This window comes from Prenolepis imparis, unplaced genomic scaffold (genome assembly GCF_030444845.1).
Source record: "Prenolepis imparis isolate NDT839.2.m4 unplaced genomic scaffold, iyPreImpa1.0 SCAF_3, whole genome shotgun sequence".
Classification (NCBI taxonomy): Eukaryota; Metazoa; Arthropoda; class Insecta; order Hymenoptera; family Formicidae; genus Prenolepis; species Prenolepis imparis.
This window is the reverse complement of record NW_028141161.1, coordinates 7,712,711-7,737,620: the sequence shown is the minus strand read 5'-3', so window position 1 is coordinate 7,737,620 and position 24,910 is coordinate 7,712,711. Positions and strand designations below refer to the sequence as shown.

At 36.7% G+C, this 24,910-nt stretch overlaps 1 protein-coding gene across 4 annotated transcripts in view; it reads left to right on the top strand.

Moving 5' to 3' along the window:
• The window catches only part of LOC145934366 (kin of IRRE-like protein 1), a 506,904-nt gene that overhangs the window by 172,209 nt on the left and 309,785 nt on the right, over positions 1-24,910 (top strand). For all 4 annotated transcript variants that reach the window (XM_083034727.1, XM_083034729.1, XM_083034728.1 and 1 more), the window contains one exon: positions 23,636-23,765. In XM_083034727.1, the coding sequence (XP_082890853.1) occupies positions 23,722-23,765 (44 nt within the window). In that variant the 5' untranslated portion in view covers positions 23,636-23,721. The remainder of the gene's footprint in view (positions 1-23,635; positions 23,766-24,910) is intronic.

The following is a 24,910-nucleotide window of genomic DNA, read 5'->3' as shown; positions in this document are numbered from 1 at the left end:
CCTCGCTTTCGCGTGAATTAATTAGGATAATTTTCGATATATCGTACGTCGTAAGTTCTTGCTTATATATGAAAACGTACGTGTCATCTTGTCGTGTGCATTACGAAATTATAGCTGTATCACGTGGAAGGATGCAGAATAGTGCGCGACGACCGCAAACGTTATTACGCTCACTCTGGCAAATTCCGGTATCGTTGTAACCGGGGAGGTTGAAAACACACATCTCACGTATATAATATTTCATTATTAAATGCACCGCGGTGAAATTGATTGAAATTAAATATTTATGTTATTGAGAATCGAAAGAAGGATATTTCATCGCTCTGTTTATTTATTTATTTCGTCTCTTTTATATACCTAAAAAAATATCTAAGAATAAATGTTTCTTTTAAATTGTATAAAAAACTTTCCATCAATATTTCTATATACATAACAATGTTCCACTATTTCCTCTATACAGATGATTTAAAAAGAGTGTCCGTAGGATTTTTTCCAGAGACGGCATGATTCAAAATTAAAATACTTATAATTTAAAATTTATATATTTTTGGTAGTAAAAGTATATGTCGAAAGATTTTTTTTGCGTTAAAATTTATTTTTTAAATAAAAAAAAATTTTTTGGTTTTAAATATGCAAATTCAAATGCAAATTTATTTAAAGGGAGGGCAAATGTTCTCTCTTGCCCCCTTCTTCCTGTGGACGCTTATGCTAAGATTCAAGTAACTCAAGATGATATATTAACAGGCAGATTGAGTAGAATTTTTATTTATACGCTGTTATTGCGATCATTATATGAATGGAACATGAAGCGATATTAAGAATTATGAATCTTCTCTCAAGTAACCAGAACCCTCGATCTCGAGCCTCGCATAAAATCGATATATTCCAAGGAATCGGATTCGCCGCTCGCGTGTTTGATTCCTTCGGCCGAGAATGCCGAAAATGTCGAGAATAATTTACCGAAATGCCCGTCTCTCTCTATTTCCCTTTCACATTGATTCGATACGCATGAAAATTGAACGAGCACGAATGCGATGCGATTTCGGTGCCGTCACGGCGCGGTTTCGCGAATATCCAACACGCTGATAAAATGCACGTGTCCGAGGCTTGGATATTCGGCACAAATATATACAGGGATACCATTTATACGATCGTTGTACGTTACATCTGTACCGAATACGATATCGTTACGTTATCTCTGACGATGGAATTAATTATCGGAAAGCGCCGGAGAGAGAGATAGAGGGGGAAACGGTCAATTATTTACGATTTTAATTAGCATCGACGCCTTTCTACAACTAATATCCGAATATTGTCTCGTTGTCAGATGCTGTCCCATTCATTCCATGCCTTCATTTATCGGACAACTCGCTGTCGTTTTGATACGGTTGTCTCGAAATTAGTGTTAAAGCTAGTGTTTAGATTATTAGAAAATTATTTTGCTGTTTTAATAATTTATTTGAGGAAGTAATTATATATAACATACAGAATACTCAAAATTATATTTTAATATTTAATAAATAAATTACTTTCCTTTTCCCAAACTTGAAAATTTTGACTCTTGTTCAGAAACATTCTATGATGTCAAACAATTGTAATTCAATAACAATAAAATTATTGTCCACAGTATATACAATTATTCAGGTTTGCACAGAAATAACACATAAAATCAATCAAATAATAATATGATAAATATTATTTATCGGCTTGCTAATGCAATATGGATTACCATCACTAAAAAAGATATTTGCGAATAATCTCCAAGTAAGAAAATTATAAAGAAATCTTCAATCTCTTATAAATAAAAATGAAAAATAACATAATAAAATAAAAATAAATAAAAAATGAAAGTAAAGTGATTACAAACTGTGTTTGAGTCTAATAATCTGAACACGTCTAAATAATGTCGCGTTCGGAATTAATCCGAGTGGCGGAAAAAGGCCGCGTTGTTTTCGGAGGCAGGAAGCGGCGCGTCCTTTGCGCGGTCAAAAAAACGAGATATATTCTATCAAAACAGTAGACAACATTGGGCAGCAAGTCGCGCTGACACGAATCGACTGTTATCGCATAGCCGTAATAGCGGAACAAAACTTTTTAACGGTTCGGCTGTTCTCACTGAATCGGCGCGCGATCACCGAATCTGTACGCGGAATTCATATTTGACGTTGTTTTGCCCGGCAAAAAGCGGAAATATCAGTGGGCTCCACTGGCGAGGACGTTTAGCGATCCGATTGGTATTGGACAAAAAATATTGAGCTTTTCTCTCTCTCTCTCTCTCTCTCTCTCTCTCTAATAAATCGAACGTTTTCCCTAGGAAAGAGCGCTGAAAGTGATCAACGATTGCTCGCTGTTAACTTTGACGCCGCGATTTTCCGAATCGAAAAGGCCGTATAATTATGCGAAACGAGACGCAATTACAGTCGAAGGAAAAGAAGAAGAAGGAGAAGAAAAAAAGAAAAAAACGAACGAAATATAAAGTCCGCAGCATACGCTGTACTTGAGGGAGTCTCGCTTATTGCAATGGTTACTGGCCATTTTGTCGCGCGTTGTGCAGCTGCACACGGGGAATAAAATTGCACCCCCGGCGTCTTTGAATGCGGGGCCGCGATCGGGACGACCGTGTTTCTTCGGGGAGAAAACAAAATAATAAAGACCGGCGCAAGCCGGCGAGAGAACAAACAGGGCACTAAGCTCGTAGAATCGCCGATAAGCAACGCTCCACTTTTGTATCGGCGAGCCGCACGCGTGGGTTCATTTGTCGAAATTTATATTCCTTTGCTCTCTTAATCGTTCGAGAACTGCACTGCAATTTTCTCCGACCGAATCTTTCCGAAGAGAGAGAGAGAGAGAGAGAGTAGATAGTTTCTTTCTTCGGAACTTTTGCGAAGAAAGTTATCGATTCGTCTTAAAATGTATAATTACGAGAACAAAGGTAATCGCGTTCAACTGGAGAAAGATTTCACTTTTTATGAAATATTTGTGACTCACGGATGAAGGATAATTTAAATTTAGTAAAAAATAATCAAATTGTTAAAAGCGATGCTATAAGAGAAAAAGTGACGTCCGAAATGGCTTTTAAAAATCCCCTTTTTGAGGAAAAAAATTTTGAAGAATACCAATTTGCTTATTGTCATCTACAATTGACTTTAATGGACTTTGGTTATGAAATAATCAACTTTTATTATTTTATCAATCTAAAACGGTTCATGAAAATATGATAATCAGTAAAATATAATCTGATATTTTTTAATTTCTGTTCAAAAGAGGGATTTTATGGACGTCACTCTTTACTCTCCGCGTTAATTAATATTTAATTCTACTTCTCACTTTAATAATACAAGAAAAGCGTTAAATCTCTTTCAATAATGCATATATAATATGATGCGCCTTTCATTAATTGTTTTAACAACTTGAGTGGGACTAAAATTCATTGTAACCAGATCTCGGATGTTTGTAGCGCGCAATCTGCGCCAGAACAGTCACAATAGGTGACATTATCAAGCACAGGATTTGTAGGTGGTTGTGCCACCGGGGTCCGGGAGTTTGGCCGCCTATCTACCTCGCTTCAGGTCGGATATTTGCTAGTTAAGTGACGGTATTGACGCGTGCGACAAGCAAATACCAATATGCCCCGCCGTCGGACATCGTACATACATATCTACCAACTAGACGACGATCAAACAATTACATTCGTTCGGAAGCCAGATTGTCAGGTAAATTCGGTGACTGCGTTTCGCCGCGCGTTTTTGATACCGTTCCGTACGATATATTCTACTTTATCACGGTTACACTGTAGAGAGAGAGGGAGAGGGAGATAGAGAAGTGAACACATACACATACACAGCCGGCTCTCTGCAAAACTATTTATTTTTATACCGTACAACATGGGCGCCCTTATAACTTTTTTCTAGGGGGGGCAGAGTGTACATATACTCAGGTGTGCGTGCGTGCGTGCACACACACACCACACTATTTCGATATATATTTATGTTATAAATTTCAAACAAAAAATTATTTGGTTGACAATTATAAAATTATTCTAAATTGAAAAAATTAAAATATTAAAATCCAAGGGGGGGCATATGTCCCTCCTTGCCCCCCCCCCATGGGCGCCCATGCCGTACAACCTGTATTTGTTCGTGGATCTTTGGGAAAAAGGGAGAAGGAAAAATACATTTTTTTAAGTTTCTCTTTCTCGACTAAAGATATAGTCATCATATCGCGCCGTTTCGCGAGAAACTTTGGGGGAGAGAGAGGGGGAAGGGGGTTGTTAATAAGCGAACGATAAAGCGCTTCTCGAAAATCGCTCGTATTACTAGTCCCGCGCGGTAAAAACTTTCCGAACGACGTCGACTATACGGACTTTATGAATCTCGTAAGAAAGTTCGTTAAGCCACTTTCGGAACACATAATCCGACGAAAATATATACCCGAGGATATTAATAAATAACGATGAATGGTTTACTCGCGTTTCGCGTCTCCAGCCTCGAGAAATACATGCTTAAGAAAATATATGCAAATTTTATATTTATTATTAAAATTGCATTGGCCGTATTCACAATTTGTTCATTAATCTTAATAATTTTCATTATTACAGAATATTAAAAATTATAGTTTATAAAAAGTTATAATAAAAGTAATTAAAACATTAATTTTTGTGGAATTAAAAATGTAATTTTTTTGTCATCTTTAATAATTATTATACATATATTTAATGCAATTATAGTATAGAATTATTTGTTTTAATTAATTAATTAATTTACTTATTAGAATTATTTTTTAATTTCCGTAAAAATGAAAAAATTTATCGATCGCGTAAGAAAATAATTACTTAATAAAAATATTGTAATTAATTCTGATTGATACTAACCGCGTTTACGGTATCTGCATAATCCGCAACGTTTGTTCCGCGCTCTCTCTTTTTCTCCTTCCATCTCTCTTCTTCTTATCCATCGTCCTTTCGCTCGTTGAAGTATAATCGACCGCAAGATCATGGCGCTATTTCTAAAGTTGTCGTAAACTCGATTCGCCGCTATTCGCCGCGGATTCCGGATTCTCTTTTCTTACGCGAATTACTTCGGCCGGAGTTTACAAACATTATTTAAACTTTTCGAGAGAACGAAGAGAGAGAAATCTACTACCTTGTGCGCTTATTCTTTTCTCGCGTCTCACCCCTTTCTTTCACCGCACACTTTCTTTCTCCCTAACGATCTCTAACTAATCTCTCTCTCTCTCTCAAGAGAGGGAGATCCTTCGACCGCTATAATTCCTTATCCAGAATTAATTGAATCTCCGACTGTCCACTCACTAGTAACGCTCGCATTTATCTCGCGATCTGTGCCAAGAAACGTATGTCGGTGACGTGAATATTCACCCGAGATGAGAGTTTATCGGATTTTCTTATTCTAATTTTCTTATCATGAGAAAAGAGGGGGGCACGTAAAGATATGTGTGTATGCTAAATTATACGATCAATTTTGCGAATGCTATTCGTATTGTATATATACAGATGATTCCAAACACTGGCGGATCCTGGGGGGGGGGGGGGGGTTAAACCCCCCTTGCAAATTAAACGAAACAGTTTTGCTGAATTTGTTTAAAAAATATAAATAAAGAAAAACAAACATTAAAGAGCTATCGACGTCAGGATCCGCTAGTATATATATATAAGTATAAGATACACTGTAAATTATACTCATTACGCATTCAAGGAGTTAAGTATAGATTAAGTCAGACATAGGACGAAATGATGAGATAATTTCATTGCACGAAAATAATTAGGTGAAATTCTTTATATCTATATAATATATATATATATATATATATATAAAATATATATTATATCTATATAATATATATTATATAGATACAAAGAATTTCGCCTAATTATTTTTGTACAACAAAATTATCTCATCATTTTGTCCTATGTCTGACTTAATCTATACTTAACTCCTTGAATGCGTAATAAGTATAATTTACAGTGTATCTTATACATACATATTGTATATATTATATATATATAAAGAATTTCGCCTAATTATTTTCGTGCATGAAATTATCTCATCATTTCATCCTATGTCTGACTTAATCTAAACTTAACTCCTTGAATGCATAATGAGTATAATTTGCAGTGTATCTTATACTTTTATATATATATATATATTATATATATATATATAAAAGTATAAGATACACTGGAAGTTATACTCATTACGCATTCAAGGAGTTAAGTATAAATTAAGTCAGACATAGGACGAAATGATGAGATAATTTCGTTGCATGAAAATAATTAGGCGAGAAATTCTTTATATCTATATAATATATATATATATATATGTATATACTGGCGGATCCTGGGGGGCGGGGGGGTTAAACCCTCCCTTGCAAATTAAAAGAAACAGTTTTGCTGAATTTGTTTAAAAAATATAAATAAAGAAAAACAAACAGCTATCGATGTCGTTGATCTTGGAATAAAAGCTAATCATGAAACCAAAAATATTAAATAAAATAATATAATTTTGCAAACCCCCCTCCCCCCCATTATCGACGTCACGATCCGCTAGTGATTCCAAAAGAATGCGAAAAATTTTAGATGATTTTTTTGTCCAAAATTAGGGGTGGTCTTTTATATATCCCTCCTTGAGAAGTTACACTTCTCCAAAGGAGAGATGAAAATTAGTTTCTATTTTTTTTCTCAAATTTTGGACAAGTTAAAAAAATGAAATTTGGTGGACATTTTCTACTAGTAAAAAGGATACTTATTAATATTTTTTAAATCTTCTCGTATCGTTATACATAGGGATAAAACCAGCAATTCCTCTTCATTTTTTAAATTAAAACTTTTTAACGGAATGTGATCATCTAAAAATATGCGTTAGAAAATTTGATTTCTTTAGAAACTTTTATTTCTTTTATTTTCTTCGTAAAATCAATAATTTGCAAGAAAAAAATTAAAATACATTATCATGCACAGCATGATATTAAATGGCGTAGGTTTCGCGAGTTACGAGAAATTAAATTTTAGAGTAAAAAAAAAAGCAAACAAAACAAAATTATAGTAAATGTTGGAAAAAATGGAACAAAAACATGAGAAAAAAAAATGAGAACCTAATTTTCATTTCCCTCTTTGGAAGAGTGTAATTCCTCAGGGAGGAATATGGGAGTATATGTTTATATGAAAAACTACCTTTAATTCTCCACATAGAATCATCTCCTGAAATTGTTCGCACTTATTTCGAATCATCCTGTATATATGTATATACGCGCAAGATATGTCAGCGACAAATCGCGTCGCTACGAGAACAATCGCGCCACCATTTCAATTCACTTGTGCGACCGAGTCCACGCCTTTTTCTCTCCATGATAAACTGGCGAACTTCTTGGCCGGGCTCTTCTTCAAAGAGTTGCCCGTTCGCCGCCAATTCTATCTCCTTCCCTCTCCCCTCCCCCTTCCCGCCCCCCTCGCTCGACTGCGATAATAAAGGAAACGGCCGGAAACTACGGGAGGAAACGTTTTCGACGGCTTTCATTAACGCCCCGTCGATTAGATTTGCAACGAAAGTACGTTAATTAAAGATATCTTAAATACGCCGGAGGTTCCCCATCGTCTCTCTCTGAGATTCCCGCGACTTGCGAGAGACCTGGCGATTAAAATCTGTAAAATGACGGGGCCTTTACGAATAAGCCGCGTATTCGCCAACTATCGGACTTTTAATGAGCCCGATAGATTTTTATCGTCCTCCCCCTCCTTTCTTTCCGCGGACATTATTTATGCACTTGGATTCGGGTTTCTCTCTCTTCCCTGATCGTTACTCTAGGTTTTTACGTATATTCCCGCAAATACAATCCGCGGCAATTAAAAGTCACCCCCACTCCCTGCACGAACCCCCTCGGATCGTATCCCGAGGAGTAATCTCTCTCTCTCGGGGGTCGCTTCGAACAAGAACCAGATTCCAATAATTCGGAATCGTTCACTCTCCCGCGATCTCGTCCAAGTTTTAATCCACCGGACGACCGTGAATCCACCGACCGAGAAGATCCCCGACAAAGGTTTCGCGCGAATTATACGAGGAGGGAAAGCGAAGAAGAGGAGGGTGAGTGAGAGAGAGAGAGAGGCGGAGGGGGCAGAGAAGCGCTTTGATCCTCCGGTCAAAGGCCAACGTCTCCGAAGGGAGCGCAGTGTTACGTGGCTCCCTTGGCCCATTGTGGCTCCCATTGTTGCGCAAACTGCATTACAACCGGAAGTGGCCGCGACCTCCCTTCCGTGGCTCGTAACTCAGTGTCTCGCGGCCTGGCGCCGGCGTTGCACAATGCAGCAACAGCAACCACCAGCGACACCGACGTCAGACGTCGCGACGCCGTAGCGTTCGTCGCGTTACGACAGGAGGAAAGGGATGACGGGGAAAGGGAGGAAATAAGGGAGAGAAGCACGTTATACGCATCAATGTTACGCGCCACACGTTCGAAACTTATGCGACCTTTCCTTATATATGTGTGTGTGTTGGTGAGAGGAAATTAATCCCGCTGACAATCCTCGTCATCGCGATTAACTTACCCTTTACTTAGCCCTGTAATTATTTAACCCTGCTGTCGACGAACGGATATATTTGGAAGTAACTTTAACAAAAATGGAACTTTTCTCCGTCCAAAAAAAGATCTTTGCATTCAGAATCCTCCTAAAATGTGTATCCCCTATATATCCTCCTAAAAAATTGCCGCAGTGCAATGTGTAAAAAATATGGTACCCGGGTACCTATACATTGATGAAGAGGTGAAAAATTATATATTGACAGAAGAGTTGATGATTCTCGCATCGAAAGTTTCTTTATACATTATATATGTATGAGATTATATGAAAAGATCTTTATTAAAAGATCTTATACAATACATCAATTATATATAATGATGCATTAATTCGAGTATTCAGAAATTTCTTTTAAAATATAACAAATAATATAATAAATATAAAAAATATAATAAATTTATTAATATAATAAAAATATGATAAATACAATAATACACTGTCAGGTCCGGGGGGGGGGGGGTTAAAACCCCCCTTCTTGCAAATTAAAAGAAACAGTTTTGCTGAATTTGTTTAAAAAATATAGAAAAACAAACATTAAAGAGCTATCGACGTCAGGATCCGCTAGTGTATATATATAAGTATAAGATACACTGTAAATTATACTCATTACGTATTCAAGGAGTTAAGTATAGATTAAGTCAGACATAGGACGAAATGATGAGATAATTTCATGGCACGAAAATAATTAGGTGAAATTCTTTATATCTATATAATATATATATAATATATATTATACCTATATAATATATATTATATTTATATAATATATATTATATAGATACAAAGAATTTCGCCTAATTATTTTCGTGCAACAAAATTATCATCATTTCGTCCTATGTCTGACTTAATCTATACTTAATTCCTTGAATGCGTAATGAGTATAATTTACAGTGTATCTTATACATATATATTGTATATATGTATATTATATAGATATAAAGAATTTCGCCTAATTATTTTCGTGCATGAAATTATCTCATTATTGCGTTCTATGTCTGACTTAATCTAAACTTTATTCCTTGAATGCGTAATGAGTATAATTTACAGTGTATCTTATATATACATATTGTATATATTATATAGATATAAAGAATTTCGCCTAATTATTTTCGTGCAATGAAATTACCTCATAATTTTGTCCTATGTCTGACTTAATCTAAACTTAACTCCTTGAATGCGTAATGAGTATAATTTACAGTGTATTTTATACTTATATATATATATTATATATATATATATATAAAAGTATAAGATACACTGGAAATTATACTCATTACGCATTCAAGGAGTTAAGTTTAGATTAAGTCAGACATAGGACGAAATGATGAGATAATTTCGTTGCATAAAAATAATTAGGCGAAATTCTTTATATATATATATATATAATATATATATATATATATATATATATAAGTATAAGATACACTGGAAATTATACTTATTACGCATTCAAGGAGTTAAGTTTGGATTAAGTCAGACATAGGACGAAATGATGAGATAATTTCGTTGCACAAAAATAATTAGGCGAAATTCTTTATATCTATATATATATATATATATACATTGGCGGGGGGAGGGGAAGGTTAATCCCCCCTTGCAAATTAAAAGAAACAGTTTTGCTGAATTTGTTTAAAAAATATAAATAAAGAAAAACAAACATTAAAGAGCTATTGACGTCGTTGATCCTGGAATAAAAGCTAATCATGAAACCAAAAATATTAAATAAAATAATTTTGCAAACCCCACCCCCCCAATTATCGATGTCAGGATCTGCTAGTGCAATAATATAATAAAAATAAGGGGAAGACATTTTTTTCTTTTCCTTCGAACGTGATAAGATGTTTCCGGTCGCTTGAATTTTTAAATTTTATCGGCTCGATTCAGGTCGATTCTCCATTTTTAAATATGTCTTTGCTCGATATAAAAAAAAAATGGATATATGTTTGAATAAAACATGCTAAAAATGTACGAGCATCCATTTGAATTTGGATCGTACTAAATATACGGGGATAGGAACAGAATATATCGCGTATAGCGGGGTCAAAAACGTTACCCGATTTTCACGTCGTGATGCATAAATCATTATATCGATGAAAAACTGAATAGCGATGTAATGTACGACGTAAAATACTTTTGGAAGCTACTACTGGATTTTACATCGGTGATACGTTTCGGGTTTAGAAAAAAAAGATAGTTTATATCTCCCTCAGAGAGAGAGAGAGTGTGTGTGTGTGTGTGTGTGTGTGTGTGTGTGAGAGAGAGAAACCGTGAATATCGAGATAAATAAGAGATAACTTGAGATTAAGTTTAAATTGCTCTTCCGCATCAAAATTTAAATTCTTCTCTTTTGTATTAAAGCCATAAGTTGTCGGCTCATCAGGATCGGTATAAACTCTGTTTAGGATTAAAGATGCATCAGGTAGATCATCTAGGTATTGAATTATTAATAAAGATGTTGCGATATCATCCCATTATTGGATCTCCAATAAGACACATTCATCTCTATTATAACATGATTGTTTCGCCGAAAAAAGTTACCTTGTTTTTTTTTTTTGCAAAACTAAAACAATAATAGCCGCGAGACACTGAATAATTCGCAAAGAACCAAACTAAATTTCGCTCATTTAGGGGTTAAAATTATACTTTTTTCCCAACGATTTCGAAATTATTTTGCATCTGTGTGTGCAAAGTTTCTCTGGTTTTGAAACTTTTTTCTTGCATCTATCGTGCATGTCCGACACTTTCATCGAGGGGGACCTCGGGTCTTCCTCGAGCGACAATAGGGATCTCGTGGGGTAAGGATCTATTAATAATTCCAGAGCGACGTCGTTACACCGTAAGCGCGCTACTGCAACTGGAAAGAGGAAGAGAGAGAACGAGAAAGAGAGGGCGAACAGAGAGAGAGAGAGACTAAAAGGGCGGTGAGGGCGGAAGTGGGGTAGCTAAGCGATTCGTTCTACTCTCCGGAGGCCGACCTCTCAATTAGCCTGCTTTCCTGCAAACTACGACTCCCTTGCGATGTAGCGATGCGCCGGCAGGCCGTTCCGGATCTGGCAGCATGTTTTCCAGGATATCCTGATTTGCTGGATTCAACTGGTGAATCGGCACGAAAGGCCCGAAGGGCTGTGTGCCCATAATTCGTCGTGGCTTCGCGGAAATCCGTGATTGCGGATACAAAATAAAGCCGAGGATTATTTTTCATAAACCAGGAGGATTCAATATTATATTATATTAGGATAAAATATAAATATCTAATATTAGATAGAATATTAAATGGAATATTAAATAGAAATTTTATTACATTATTAAATAGAATATTATGTTAGGTAACATATAGAATATATAGAACATTATAGAATATATAGAACATATAGAATATTATGTTAGATAAAATACACCAAGGGATTCAATATTAATGCGTTCGTGTGGAACTTTCAAAACTATCGAACACATCTTCCTTCTATAATATCGTACTTAAAAATTTGAAATTTATATAGATTTTATGTCTTAAATTTTATTCTGTATATTCTATGTTGTATTAAAATGATTTAGGAGAAATTTTTACGAGAGGTCTTAGAATGATATTTAACGATATTAAGAGATTTCAAAAAAAATTTATTAAATATATTAAGTAAAATTGTGTATTTACTAATGAAATTATATTTAAAATGATATTAAATAATTTTAAAAGTTTGAGTAGAAAAATCAAAATAATTAATTGAGTTACAGAGAGAGTGTAATGATTAAGAAATATAAGTATATATAAGTAGATTTATAATTAGTTGTACCTTTTGTATCAGGGTTATTAAATAAATATTCTTTATTTGAAAGATTCTCGAAATAAAAAAAGTTAAATAATGATATATAAAATTCTACATTATTATTGATATATTATTGATATATTATTATTATTGTACTACAGTTATATATGTTACAAATTCAAAAGGAGGCTATATGGAGCCACGCGTAGGGTGTAGGTACGCAAATATTAAAAACAAACTTGTTGGAATAACAAATTTATTGAATCTAAACGTTTCAGTCCTTTTTTTGGACCTTCTTCAGTAAAGGACCGAAAGAAAGGACCGAAATGTTTAGATTCAATAAATTTGTTATTCCAACAAGTTTGTTAATATTTGCGTACCTACACCCTACGCGTGGCTCCATATAGCCTCCTTTTGAATTTGTAATTTATCAATGCAGGGAGCCTACATTGTTACTAGTTATATATGTGGCATACAAAAAAGAAATATGAGAATTGCGAAGGCGTTTTCATCTTGATTTAATAAGCAGAGTTATGAGGACGAAACGAAATTAAAAGAGAAAGATATTCATTTCGAGAGATATATTTCTTAATCATTTACATTACATTCTCTATAGCTCTCAATTAATTATTTTAATTTTCTTACTCAAACCTCTAAATAAATAAATAATTATTTAATATTAAATATAATTAAATATAATTATAAATATAATTTTATTAATCAATATAATTTTTTTAATCACAATTAATTTATATCTTAAAATTTTAATAAATACATCTTTTAATTACTAATATAAAGAAAGAAAGAGAGAAAGAGAAATTATACTGTACGAAATAAATAGAGAGAAATATAACGCTTGAAATGCGAATATTGTGCCCCATATGATTCTACACACTTGGTTACCCGGACCGGTGGTGCTCGTAGATAGCCCACGAGATCATCCCGACCCAAGTGGAACGTGTTACCGTACCTCATCGCAACTAACCATCGGGACCGGCTAAGCCTGCTATCATCCACCTGGATCTAGTCCGCGCATGCAGTACTCTATTATTTTTCATTCCGCGGGAAATCGAAGGCCCTCTGCGAAGCGGACTCCCAGACCGGACTTAATCCACTCTTCCGTCGAGTTTTACGACTGGTTTTCGGCCCGGCGAACCTGGTCTCGGGCTCGTATAAACATCCTAATTAATTTTATTAGCGCGATTCGGCTTTATAGCGGAAGGTTTAACCGGGACCAGCTTTTCCGCGACTTTACCCTTCTCCCGACCGAAAACTTACCTTTCTTCCTCTCCCCTTGCCTTTTAAGGATCCAACCCCGTGGAAACCGTCCCAAGTTTAATTCCCTGTGGTATGGAGCCGAGATGGGAACTTTCACGAGGTGGGTTCAGGCCGAGACAAAAGCGCATGGGCCCGGTTGAATGAATTTTCCCTCCCCTTCGAGCGCGTTTTGCCGACCGTGGAAATTATCCGCCAACAGGTCGGTCGGTCCTTGCAGCTGACAAGAAAAATCGACGACAGTTGCTCGATGCAGCGCAACACGGGGGATTAAAATTACCCCCGAGGGGGGCATAAAGCGTTCCGCCTTGCACGTGTTTGTACGAGGCAGGATTACATCCGATGAGGATATAATATGGTGCGAGTTAAATTATTTCACAAGTATTTCCGACGATATATTTATTCAGCTTTATACACATCTAATAGGGATAATTTATTTTAATACACTTTATAATTAATTACCTCCAATGATATTTGAAATTGCGCGATATACACTAGGGGGATGATTCCTGGAATTTCCATTGGAGGTAGGTAAATGTAAAATAATACCGTATGTGATTTGCAACAAATAGAAAGAGGGATATATATCGTGGGTACAGATCTCATGATATGTCGCTGCGCATATGCCGCCTTTCCGGTTATCAATTTTGCAACAACTCGCGTCCATATCGAATTGAAAGTATATTTTCAAAGATATTCAAAAGGAATGTACAATGTGTGTATATCGCATACACAATATGCTTCTCATACATATCAATTCGAAGGGAGATTCCGTATGAGGAAACTGTCGTTGCGGAACCGCTTCCCGCGCCGAATCGTTTCCCACATAGTGCTTCGTATTCGCGCACACACACTTATACACACACACACACACACACACGGTTGTAGCGTCAGAGCTGCGTGGAACGCACTCGGGTCACCGAACCTCCGCGATCGCAGGGAAATTCCATCCTTTTAAAGCGATTCTCTCCTTCTCTCTCTTCAGGGGATGCTGCCGGAGAAATAAAAGCAGGGCGACTTGGCGCGGAACGGAAGCCCGAGCGGGTTCGCATTGCCGGGCGAATCTTTGTCGCGAAAATTCAAAGGTATAAAGTGTCGACGAGAGGCGTCTCCTCTCGCGCCGACCCTCGTAAGGACGTTGAGTTTTATGAAACGTCGCGAGGCTTCGGCGAAAATATGTAAATACGCGATAAAGTGTAAGTTTCCCACCTACTTCGTCCTACAATCCCTCCCTTCTCCTCCCTTCGGACCTCCCCAGGAAATCCCAGGCGCGTCACGCCTGGTTTCGCTGATTTTACCGCGAATTCCGCAGATAAAGAGACAGACGAGAACCCCGGATTTTATGAACTACTCAGCTGGCTTTTCGCGCCCGTTCCCCGACGGTGATTCTCTACGAAATCGCGGATGCATCGCGTATCTAGACCCTCCGACCCTCTTCGTCGTCGTATAATACATAGAAATTGCGCTGTTTGCCTAGTTTAACCCCTTCTGTCGAGGCATAATTTTTCATTCTTCCATCAATGTATGAGTAACCGGATACCAACAGCGTATTTTCGACACTTTGCACTGCGATAATTTTTTTTACAGTAGCTTTTTTATTGCGTAAACTCTTTCCCTCATTTTTAATTGTATTATTATATTTATGATAATTTTATTTTATTTATATATGTTATATTTTAGAAGGTTTCCGAATAAAAAGGCTCTTTGTATTTTGTTTCGAAGAAAAATTTTTGACATTTAAAGCTTTGGATACGTTGACAGAAGGATTAATCCAAAAATTTGGAAAGTCTTGCTGCTTTTACGTGCGATTCTCAGATATGGCCGTAGTTTACAGATTTACGTCTTATAGAGAAGAGAGAGAGAGAGAGAGAGAGAGAGAGAGAGAGAGAGAGAGAGAGAGAGAGAGAGAGAGAGAGAGAGAGACAGAGCCTCGAGCAAGAATTTCGTTGGGTGATTTCTTCAGCATCTGTATAAGCGTGGGGAGTTTTTACTACTGGAATCTCTCCCGAATGAGTCGCGGCCATTAAAAGTTCGGGGAAGAAACGTACCTCGCGAACAATAGATTCCTCGACGCCACGCCCGGCTCCGTTCACGACTCTCGGCAAAAAAAAAAAAAACCTTGCATTTCCTCCATTTTCCAGCTCGGCGAGGCGAGCGTTGGGGAAAATTAAGGAACTGATTAACGCCGGCCGCTAATTTGTCCCCTAGCCTTGGTACTGTCCTTTAACTTAATGCGACAGGGAGTAGACGTGAGGAAGAGGTGGGACAACGAGCGTAGACAATGGTGAGCCTGATACGCTTAACGGGAGCAAACGGGTCTGCCAAGTTGAAGGGACCTCCGCCTAGGAGTGTTTTACCCCGGGGATATAGCAGGAGGGTGCTCGGGACACTTAACTACCCCTAAATAACGGACCCACCCTTCGGCCCCTCTATTCCCGAAGCCGTACCAACCCGTGGCACGTAATGCGGCGAAACTGCTCCCATTGCGTGCTAATTCGTGGCCGGATACATTCGCGAGGCCTGAGACGTGCGTCGAGTTTTAATCAGCGTGTTAGTATCAGCCTTCATCGCGAGAAAATTATTTCGAATCTCCGTACGATATGCGCGAAGGAAGCAAGGTTTCTCTTGCCAAAAGTATGTTATTCGAACAGGATGAGCCATTTTCTTTTACACGTAAAAGGTGTTCAGGGTGGGATATGAAATTCACCCACCCTAAATATCTTTTTTCCATGCTTTTTATAAAAAAAAATGTTTCGCATATAAGTTGTTGGACTTTAAAAGGGATACAAGACAGAGAAATTCATTCTTAAAATCAAACAGGTTTGTGCGAAACATTTTTTTTGTAAAAGATATAGGAGAAAGCTATTTAAGGTAGAACATTAAAATGACTCGCCTTGTATATTTCGATATTTATCCCGTTCGCAGATTTGTCTTTTAGCGTATACGTACACTGAGAGAATTTTCTCTTAGAATTTATCCTGAAAATCATTTTATTAAACTGCATAGTAAAATTAAACATATTTTATATTTTATTGTAATAGATATTATTTTATTTAAATTTTAAGAGAAAATTCTTTCTGTGTAGGTACCCAGATAATTATTTTGACATTATTTTCATGTCAAATTAGTCAAAGTGACTACTTTTTCTACCTGGATACACGCGCCTTAATTCGCATGCGATATACAGGGAGATCGTCCATTAACGTGTATCCGGGCTCGTACGATTAGGGTGTAATGGTGACGTCGATACAGGCGACATGATCAATCTATGTCGATCCCGGAGATTTATGAAAATACTTGCTTTCACTGTCATGTCGTGGCTCAGCCGAAGACGCCGAAGATATAAGTTGAGAAAAGTTTACGCGAAAATCTCCCCAGGGCGGAGGAGGATGGGAAGAAGGGAGGGTAGGGTAGAAAGGAAGGAAGGAACACACAACAGACTTCGACGTCCACCTAACGGGGCGAGGACTTACTTCTTTTTTTCCGCGCCAAAAGTTTGGTTCAATTTTCCCTGCGCCACATGCTTGCGCGATATTAACGGATGGGAAGAAAAAAAAAAAAAAAAAAGAAAGAAGGGGAAGGACGAGAGAGGAGCGACGTTCTCAAAATGTTCCGGGACGAGTCGTATTAAGATCATGACTTTGATCTCTCGCTCCTCGTTAGCAATTAATGCCTCCCACGGCGAAAGTTTTTGTCGGAAGTTTTCATTATTCACGCGGTTCTCCGGCAAATGTAATGGCCTGGCATTATTAATAGAATTATGTAACTCTTCTCGACGCCGCCTCTCTCTCTCTCTCTCTCTCTCTTTCTCTCTCGCTATAATAATTACGCTCGCGAAGCTGCCGAGCGGACGCTGTTAATTATTAACGAAGACATTCTGAAATGCGCGAGTGACAACGTCACGGCGATGTAACCGAACATCTGTCGTCGTGCGCGGCTAGGAGTAGGACGATATATAATTGAATGTGTGTTAAAAACGCGTCTGTTATGTTTCAAACATGACGTATCCTGCTTCTTTCCTTTCCCCCCGACGACGTATCGGTTAAACTTTTCCGAGTTTCTCTCCTCTCCCTCTCTGTACAAGCTGGAACTTGATCCGCGACATTCAATTAGACCTCGCGCGTTTCAGTGCCACATTTTTGCGTGCCACCGCAGAGCGGATGGACACACTTTCAAACTTTTTTATATACTTTATTTCAACGCCAAAGAGAAGGAGAGAGAACAAAGGACTCTCGTATCGAGTTTCGGAAAACTCGCGGTATTATTCCTCCTACGTGTTGTTTCCTTTAGCGATCTAGCGTGCGCTAGTTGTTGAATGTGCAGAGCAATCGCATTAACGAGAAACAATTGGCGCAAACAGAGAATTTTCCTTGACGCGGGAAACTTGGTCCGACCATTTCGATCCGGCGAGCTCGAAACAGCATCAGCGATTTCGTCCGATTTTTCGACAGAGAGGGATAAAATTTCGTCGTCTATTTGTCAAGTTGATGACTCGAAGCGATTTCGCGCCTCGCGTTCGATCTTGCCGAGCGGGATCGGAGAGTGTGCTTTTGCGCTGGCTGCCGCGAAAGCCCGAGCGTAGCCCGAATAGCGATTTGATCGATAATGAATTCATTAAATGCGTTTCGAATGCGACACGACCATCGTCCGCTATTAGCGCGCCGCTGGACATTTCGAGCGGCGCGGCGCCTCGGGTCTTTGAGGGTTAATTGCGGACGTGTTGCGGAATTCCATTAATCGAAACGCTTTCAAGGCTCCGTCTGGTATTTAAACGCCGCTGTACGCGCTTATACGCGTCGATCATTGGCCGATAGATAGTTGCTTTCGTGCTCGCCGACTTAGAAATTACGCAGAAATTATCTGTAATCGGTGCATTTCAACGCAGACTCTCACTGGGACGCAAGATGAAACGGTATAATGTTCAATATGTCGAAGATTTTGCCTGCAATTAACACGTTTTGTAACCAATATATCAGTAATTAAATCAATATATCGAAAAGGAGTTTATGATTTATTGGAATATTGAGAGATTTATAATATTTTGACTACTTATATATTTATTGTTATTATAATTAGTATTTATTTAGTATTTATTATATTTTTATATATTTTTTATCTCATTATTTATGAAAAACGAAAATAATTTTATCTAATTTATTATGTAAGAAGAGTTTTTACTTCTTTTAAAAAAATGTTTCAGGGGATTATATGGCTTAATGTAAAAATATTATGGATAACAAACAAGAACAAATTTTTATAACAAGAATATATTTTTATAATAAGGATTTGTATAATAATATTTATAAAATGAGTTTATGATTCGATTTATTGGAATATTAAGAGGTTTATAATATTTTGACTACTTATATATTTATTATTATTATAATTAGTATTTATTTAGTATTTATTATATTTTTATATATTTTTTCAGATAGTATTTTTTATCTCATTATTTATGAAAAACGAAAATAATTTTATCTAATTTATTATGTAAGAAGAGTTTTTACTTCTTTTAAAAAAATGTTTCAGGGGATTATATGGCTTAATGTAAAAATATTATGGATAACAAACAAGAATAAATTTTTATAACAAGAATATATTTTTATAATAAGGATTTGTATAATAATATTTATAAAATGAGTTTATGATTCGATTTATTGGAATATTAAGAGGTTTATAATATTTTGACTACTTATATATTTATTATTATTATAATTAGTATTTATTTAGTATTTATTATATTTTTATATATTTTTTCAGATAGTATTTTTTATCTCATTATTTATGAAAAACAAAAATAATTTTATCTAATTTATTATATGTATAAGAAGAGTTTTTACTTCTTTAAAAAAAATGTTTCAGGGGATTATATGGCTTAATGTAAAAATATTATGGATAACAAACAAGAACAAATTTTTATAATAAGGATTTGTATAATAATATTTAAAATGAGAATTTTTTTGTAACAATTGTTCAGATATTTTAATTATAAATTTTGTAACAGTAAAACTTTGGAAGAACTTATTGACAATAAAAAATATTTCAGTGGATTAATAAAAATATTATGCAAAACGAAAGAAGAAACAAATTTTTGTAACAAGAATATATTTTTATAATAAGGATTTTTGTATATAATAATATTTATATTGAAAACTTTTTGTAACAATCGTTCACATATATTTTAATTTATCATAGTAAAAACTCTTTCAAGATGAATTTTATATGAGTTTTGTTTTTCAACAACCAACATAAAATTTCAATTAATTTCCATTGAAAATCTGCCTCGTTAAAAATCCAGTCGCACCCTGCGAAACGCTTAAATTTATCAGCGATTAAACAACGAGCGGAGAAAACGAAAGGCTGAATCGAGCGTGAGTTGCGCACGAGTTGTACACAATACATAAAATCGCAACGCGAATCCGCGCGAAAGATTTCTTGCATTTTCCGGGCGCAGCGACGATGGTTTTGCGGTTTTCCCGGTTTTGCCGTTGCTGCCCCGCCATCGCAACAACCCAGGGCTCCACCGAGCCAGGGGGCTGGAAGTAAACGGCTTGTTGCGCGTCGGCGGAGCCCATTTTATGCCCTGGAAAAAGCAGGAATTCAAATGAGTATACCGTTATACGTCGGAGCGTTTATATGATAAAGAGTCGCCCTTAAACAATATTTATGCCCATCGTTGGTGCCGGAGGCATGCAATAAATACTAAGCCTATGCTAATCTTTATACTTGTCCCTTGCTCGCCCGCTGATAAGGTTTTTTTTAAATTCCATCTTAAACATCCAGGAGACATGCAGGACGCGCGTAGGTAGTCGGTTTAAAAATAATGTCGTATCGATTATATCGACGAGCAGTGAAGGTAAAAGGAGTTCGTGACTCGATTTATTGAAATATTAAGAGACTTATTATGCTTTAATATATCTTTTTTCGGATAATTTTGTATCTTATTATTTATGAAAAACGAAGTGGACTTTATAATTCCATTTGTTGAAATATTAAGAGATTCATTATATTTTAATATCTTTTTTTAAATATAACTTTGTACCGTATCATTTATGAAAAACCAAATGGATTTCATGATTCGATTTATTGAGGTATTAAGAGATTTATTATACTTAAATATTTTCTTTTTTTAGATAATTTTGTATCTTATCATTTATGAAAAGCAAAAATCACTACCAAATTTATACAATACAATATAGATGATATATTTAAAAATAGTTTTTTCTATAAAAAAGAGAATATTTTGCACTAATAGTAAGATTAAAATTTTAGACAATTATCATCCTATTTTTTCACACTGTCTTGTACCAGAGTCTTGATATGTTCTTGATTTGTTCGTATCTATAGATGCGATTCCGTGACTCGGTGTCGTCTATCTGACAATAGAAACAAGATATCTCAACCCGATACTCGGACAAGAATTTTGCCTAGCGTTTTCTTGCTATCATATATTATTAATAAGAGCCGCAGCTCAGCTCTACTCTCTTTTTCGATATTAAAATAATAAATACGAATAAAAGAAAGAGGAAAATAAAAATGTAAAAATTATTAAGAATCGAAATACGAGAGGGAAGAACCGACGTACTCGATTGCGAGGGAAATAAAGGACGAGAGGATGGATTTTTTTTCTCGTTGTTGTCGCCTTCGTTTCGGGAAAGGACGCTTCGTCCCCGTCCAGAGGGGGCTTTCGACCGGCAGGATTGCCGTTCTCGCGACAAATCGGAAGCGACGAGGCGAGACGCGGTCGCTTTCTTTCTCGAGTCGATCGGTCAGCGGCGGACAAAAAGAGTCCCCGGAAGGTTCCCCGGGCGGAAACCCTTATCCCTTCCGATTTTCTCTCTCCCGCTCGTCACGCGGGGGCGGAGAACGAGGGCAGCCGACCGAATCGAATGGAAACTCGTTTCTTGGGAATAGCCTACCGGAAATTTACGGAAGGAATTGGCCCTCTCTCGTGTGCGATCTGACCAACGAGCTCGATCCAACTTGCGCTAGAATCGGTCTAGCCTGAATTGCGCCTCCGGCCTCCGGTGACGTTATACCGCGGGGGATGTCCACGGAGAGAGAGAGAGAGAGAGAGAGAGAGAGAGAGAGAGAGAGAGAGAGAGAGAGGGAGAAAGAGAGAGAAACGGAATTTCATAAGCCGAATCTCTTAATCCCATCTCGCGCGCTCCCGATTTCGCTCGCGATATCGTTCTATCCTATCCGGGGTCGCGGCCGGATATTTCGGATATTTCTGCGTCGGACGCGAATTGTCGCTTTTCGATTTATTTTTTTTTCTCCCTGTACTCGTTTCTTTGTAAACGTTCGGCTCGGGAAAATTGTTCGTAAAATTCGTTTCCCGAAGCGCGCATCGGAGATGAACCCTTCCGTCAATGCATAATTCTTCACCTTTCCATCAATGTGTGGATACCAAGCGTTTTTGACAAATTTTCGTGTCAGCTGATGGACATCGAACATTCTTTCCTGTTATAATTTAGGAAGTTTCCGAATACAAAGACTCTTTATATTTTGTTTCGGGCGGTTCGAAAAGTTTCGACACATTTTTGACATTTAAAATTGTCTTTGGTACCCGTTCATTGATGGAAGAATGAAGAATCTTGATGTTATAGAAGCTTTAAAAAAAATTAATTATGCAAAAATTTGATAACTGATAATTATGTATAATTTGGGAAGTTTCCGAATACAAAGACTCTTTGTATTTTGTTTCGGGCGGTTCGAAAAGTTTCGACACATTTTTGACATTTAAAATTGCCTTTGGTACCCGTTCATTGATGGAAGAATGAAGAATTTTGATGTTATAGAAGCTTTAAAAAAAAAAATTAATTATGAAAAAATTTGATAACTGATAATTATGTATAATTTAGGAAGTTTCCGAATACAAAGACTCTTTGTATTTTGTTTCGGGCGGTTAAAAAAGTTTTGACACATTTTTGACATTTAAAATTGCCTTTGGTACCCGTTCATTGATGGAAGAATGAAGAATCTTGATGTCATAGAAGCTTTAAAAAAAAAATTAATTATGCAAAAATTTGATAACTGATAATTATGTATAATTTGGGAAGTTTCCGAATACAAAGACTCTTTGTATTTTGTTTCGGGCGGTTCGAAAGGTTTCGACACATTTTTGACATTTAAAATTGCCTTTGGTACCCGTTCATTGATGAAAAAATGAAGAATCTTGATGTTATAGAAGCTTTAAAAAAAAAAATTAATTATGAAAAAATTTGATAACTGATAATTATGTATAATTTAGGAAGTTTCCGAATACAAAGACTCTTTGTATTTTGTTTCGGGCGGTTAAAAAAGTTTTGACACATTTTTGACATTTAAAATTGCCTTTGGTACCCGTTCATTGATGGAAGAATGAAGAATCTTGATGTTATAGAAGCTTTAAAAAAAAAAATTAATTATGAAAAAATTTGATAACTGATAATTATGTATAATTTAGGAAGTTTCCGAATACAAAGACTCTTTGTATTTTGTTTCGGGCGGTTAAAAAAGTTTTGACACATTTTTGACATTTAAAATTGCCTTTGGTACCCGTTCATTGATGGAAGAATGAAGAATCTTGATGTTATAGAAGCTTTAAAAAAAAAATTAATTATGCAAAAATTTGATAACTGATAATTATGTATAATTTGGGAAGTTTCCGAATACAAAGACTCTTTGTATTTTGTTTCGGGCGGTTCGAAAGGTTTCGACACATTTTTGACATTTAAAATTGCCTTTGGTACCCGTTCATTGATGGAAGAATGAAGAATCTTGATGTTATAGAAGCTTTAAAAAAAAAAATAAATCAATTATGAAAAAATTTGATAACTGACAATTATGTATAATTACATTTGACCATATTATATTATATTTTCTCGAGTTTGCAAAATGCAGAGAGAAATAGCACGCGAATGAGAAATTCTCAAAGATTAATCGTAAATACACAACCTGTACGGGTTTCTAATCAGAATAAGCACAGAGACGACGAAACGATCGTTAAACGAACGAAACGTTCTGTTTTCAGTTCCACTGGTGAACATCAGCGTCGTGGAAGGAAGGCCCGCCGAATTACCATGTGACATCACTCCTCCTGGCGAGGACACGCTGCACATGGTTTTCTGGTTTAAAGACGAAGCCGGAGTGCCGCTGTACACGTAAGTTTGCAATTTTCTTCTTGTCGCGAAATCTCGGTGAAATTAGCATTTGCGAACTTGCTATTCACTATTAAACCGTGACTTCGACTAAACGGCGAAATATACGTGATCTAGATGTTTGCATAGAAATAACTCTGAACTGTGACCTTAATATAATCACGACAAATATATCCTGCTTCATTCATACATGTATATATATATTAGGATTATTCAGAAAATACTTCACATTTTTTTCTCAGAAAGTATTTATTTAACAGATTTGAAATTTATAAATCAAACCTGTTGAATAAATAGTTTCTGAGAAAAAAAGTGACATTATTTTCTGAGCATCCTAGTAATATTATATATATATATATATATATATCTTAAGAAATATGATTGATTAAATAAGAGAGTCTTGTCCGTTTCCGAAGGACTTCTCGAAAGTCTTCCTACAATCGCTAAAAAAGGGCGCGAATGAGGAAGCAGAAATTCGCGCTTCGATTTGTCCTCTCACCCGATGTTTCCCGTGTCGGGAAAAAATTTCGGGCGCTCGAAGAATCCACGATCTTGGCGACTAATATGTCGTAAAACCGGCCGGCGCCGGGTCCTTTCCATTACGACAGCAAAACGAGGGCGAATCCGACTCTCGCCTTCCCGTTATTAAACGTACATCACTTCTCTCTCGCCGCGACGCCTCCGAGCGGAGAAATTCCTCTCCGCATTCCTACCGCATCGTCTCCTCCCCCGATGTGCTTTCTCTCACCCTTGTACGAATAAACGGCGCTGGAATTATTACACGGAGCATATCCTCCCTCGCGTACGATCTCTCTTTTTCTCCCGTTTCGAGAGAATCGCGGAACGAGCGAATGAGAATTATTTGCGCGCCTCCCCTCGTTACAAGAGCGTAAGGATTTCCAGGATTTTACAGTCGGCTCTGTGTTTATGTAACACTTGTACGCGACGATCGCGGAAGGAATTTTAACGACGTGGAAAATTCGCTCAATTAATAAGCGCGTTATCGATACCCTCGCCGCCTTTTATTTGTTGAGGAGAAGAGGGGCGAGAGAGAATGCATTTCGCGAAACGCGGATCGTTTCGCGGCCTACGCTGCTATTAACCCGTATGCCCTCGATATTTTTCGATCCACGTGAATTGAAGACAAA